The sequence below is a fragment of the Otolemur garnettii genome, unplaced genomic scaffold, assembly GCF_000181295.1.
Source record: "Otolemur garnettii isolate 467f Iridium unplaced genomic scaffold, OtoGar3 scaffold00310, whole genome shotgun sequence".
Taxonomy (NCBI): Eukaryota; Metazoa; Chordata; class Mammalia; order Primates; family Galagidae; genus Otolemur; species Otolemur garnettii.
The window spans coordinates 197,466-199,786 of record NW_003852705.1 but is presented as its reverse complement, the minus strand read 5'-3'; the positions used below and the strand labels follow the sequence as shown (position 1 = coordinate 199,786).

At 45.9% G+C, this 2,321-nt stretch overlaps 1 protein-coding gene across 1 annotated transcript in view; it reads right to left on the bottom strand.

The window, feature by feature from the left end:
• MUC4 (mucin 4, cell surface associated) overlaps positions 1–2,321 on the bottom strand; it is an 81,818-nt gene that overhangs the window by 672 nt on the left and 78,825 nt on the right. Inside the window, exon 26 of the mRNA XM_023509009.1 lies at positions 566–728. Coding sequence (XP_023364777.1) covers positions 566–728 — 163 coding nt within the window. The remainder of the gene's footprint in view (positions 1–565; positions 729–2,321) is intronic.

The following is a 2,321-nucleotide window of genomic DNA, read 5'->3' as shown; positions in this document are numbered from 1 at the left end:
CACGGATGGGCATGCGCAGTCGCAAATCCCACCCGGCCCCGCCCCCAGAGAGATGGTCCCGCCCCCTGGATTGACCGGATCCGGAGCTGCAGCCGGGCGAAGGCTGGCAGAGGACAGCGCCAACGGGCTGCACTCCCGAACCCCTCAGCCTGAAGGGGCCCAGAGGCCATAAGGCGCCTCGCCTCCCCGACTGAGTGCTCTTAACATAGGGGCAGGGCTGGCCCTCCTCGCCCACAGGAGACAGCAGAAGCAAAATTGGGGGAAAGAGTTTGGCTTTGGGAAACCAAACGCTGCAACTTAACTTGCTGGTACCTTGGACAAGTTCCTTGTCATCACTAAGCTGCAGTTTTCTCACCTTCAACACGGTCTTAACACCCACCTTGTGGTTCGTTTTATTCTCCACAAAGTAGGCACTCACACAGTTCCTTTTCATTGCCTGGCCCCTGATCTCGCTAATTACAAGGGGAGCCACCCTCACTTTCACACAGCATGGCGTTCCCGGACCGCTAGCAGAGCCTGGTCCAGCTAGCGCTGCCTCCCACGTCCCGCGCCCGGCCCTAAGCACCTGCAGCGGGGCCCATCCGGCAGGTGCTGGCACTGGCCTCCGTGATCACAGAAGCCCTCACTGCACGGCGACACGCAGGTGAGGCCGCGCTGGGGGCTGTAGGACAGGTAGTAGCCCTTGTAGCCACTGCAGTTGAAGTAAGTCTTCAATGTACTTATGTTCACTGTCAGGACACGGATGGACACGGAAAGCAATGGATTAACACTAGAATAATACCTTTCCACTCAAGAATTTCATTTCACTCAAGAATTTCAGTGATCATTCTGAGAAATAATTGGAAAAGTGCACAAATACGTATGTCCTTGGATATTCAGATCAGCGTGGTTGATGATGGCAACCATGTTTAACAAGAGGGGTCTTGTTAAATAAGTTTTGTGTATTCCTACCAAGGGAATGACAATTTCAATGGTGTGGAAAATGCTTTACTAAGGAGTGTATGCTTTGAGGTTCATCAGACTTGATTGGTAACTCAGATTCTACTATTAACTAGCTGCGCGACTTAGGGGAGCTTTCTTAACTCTTTTAGCCTCAGTTTCCTTATCTTTTTTTTTTTTCTTTTTGAGACAGAGTGTCACTATGTCACCCTCAGTAGACTGCCCTGGCATCACAGCTCACAGCAATCTCAAACTCTTGGGCTTAAGTGATTCTCTTGCCTCAGCCTCCAGAGTAGCTGGGTCTACAGGCGCCTGCCACAACACCCAGCTATTCTTTTTTGTCACAGTTGTCATTGTTGTTTTAGCTGGCCTGGGCTGGGTTCCAACCTGCCAGCCTTGGTGTATGTGGCTAGTGCCCTACCTACTGAGCTACAGGCGCCACCCAGTTTTCCTTATCTTTAAAAAATTAATAATAGCACTTTACTTTGAAAAATGATTCATCTTTAAAATGATTAATAATAGCACTTACTTTGTTGTGAGATTTAAGTGAGATAATGCATACAGGGTACTCATTACAGTGCCTGACACATGTAAGCCCTCAGCAAATGGTAACTTTCATGACCTTATATTTAAAAATATAAGACACTGGGGCAGCTCCTATGGCTCAAAGAAGTGAGATGCCGGCCCCATATGCCAGAGGTGGCGGGTTCAAACCCAGCCCTGGCCAAAAACTGAAAAAAAAAAAAGAAATATATATATATATATATGACTGTATTCAAACATATGCAATATGTCAAATTGGAATATACACGTAACATATGAGGTAATGCATTCCTTAATAAAGAATTGATGTGTGTGAAGGCTCCTATGCATAAAAATAAGTTCAGAGGGGATGTACAAAATATTGTTATCTCTGAGGATTGGAATTACAGGTTGTTTCTTTCCTCTTATTTTTGTTAATTTGTGTTTCCTAAAGTTTCTATAATAAACATATTGTATAATATTAATTGTGTGTGTTTTTTTTAAACAATGTAGGGCTTTGCTCCCTTACTGCCTCCTACTCCTCCCACCCTGGCCCTTAACACACAGTAGTGCTGAGGGATTTCACCTTGTTGGCTTGGGAGAGGAAGGAGGCTTAACCTGGATTCTAGGAGAATCTCTTGCTTGGTCCTGGACCCAAGTAAAACAGCAGTTTCTGCTGTGTTCAGAATGGTCACTATCCTATTCTCTGCCCCATTCCAGAAAATATGGTTCATTCTTTTCTTTCTTTTTTCTTTCTTTCAGCTAGTTAATTGGTAGCCAAGCTTGCCAATTTATCATTCCTATTCCAGGAGAACCAGAGTGCCAATAGCTACTACTATCCCATCTTTGTTGCCACTTGT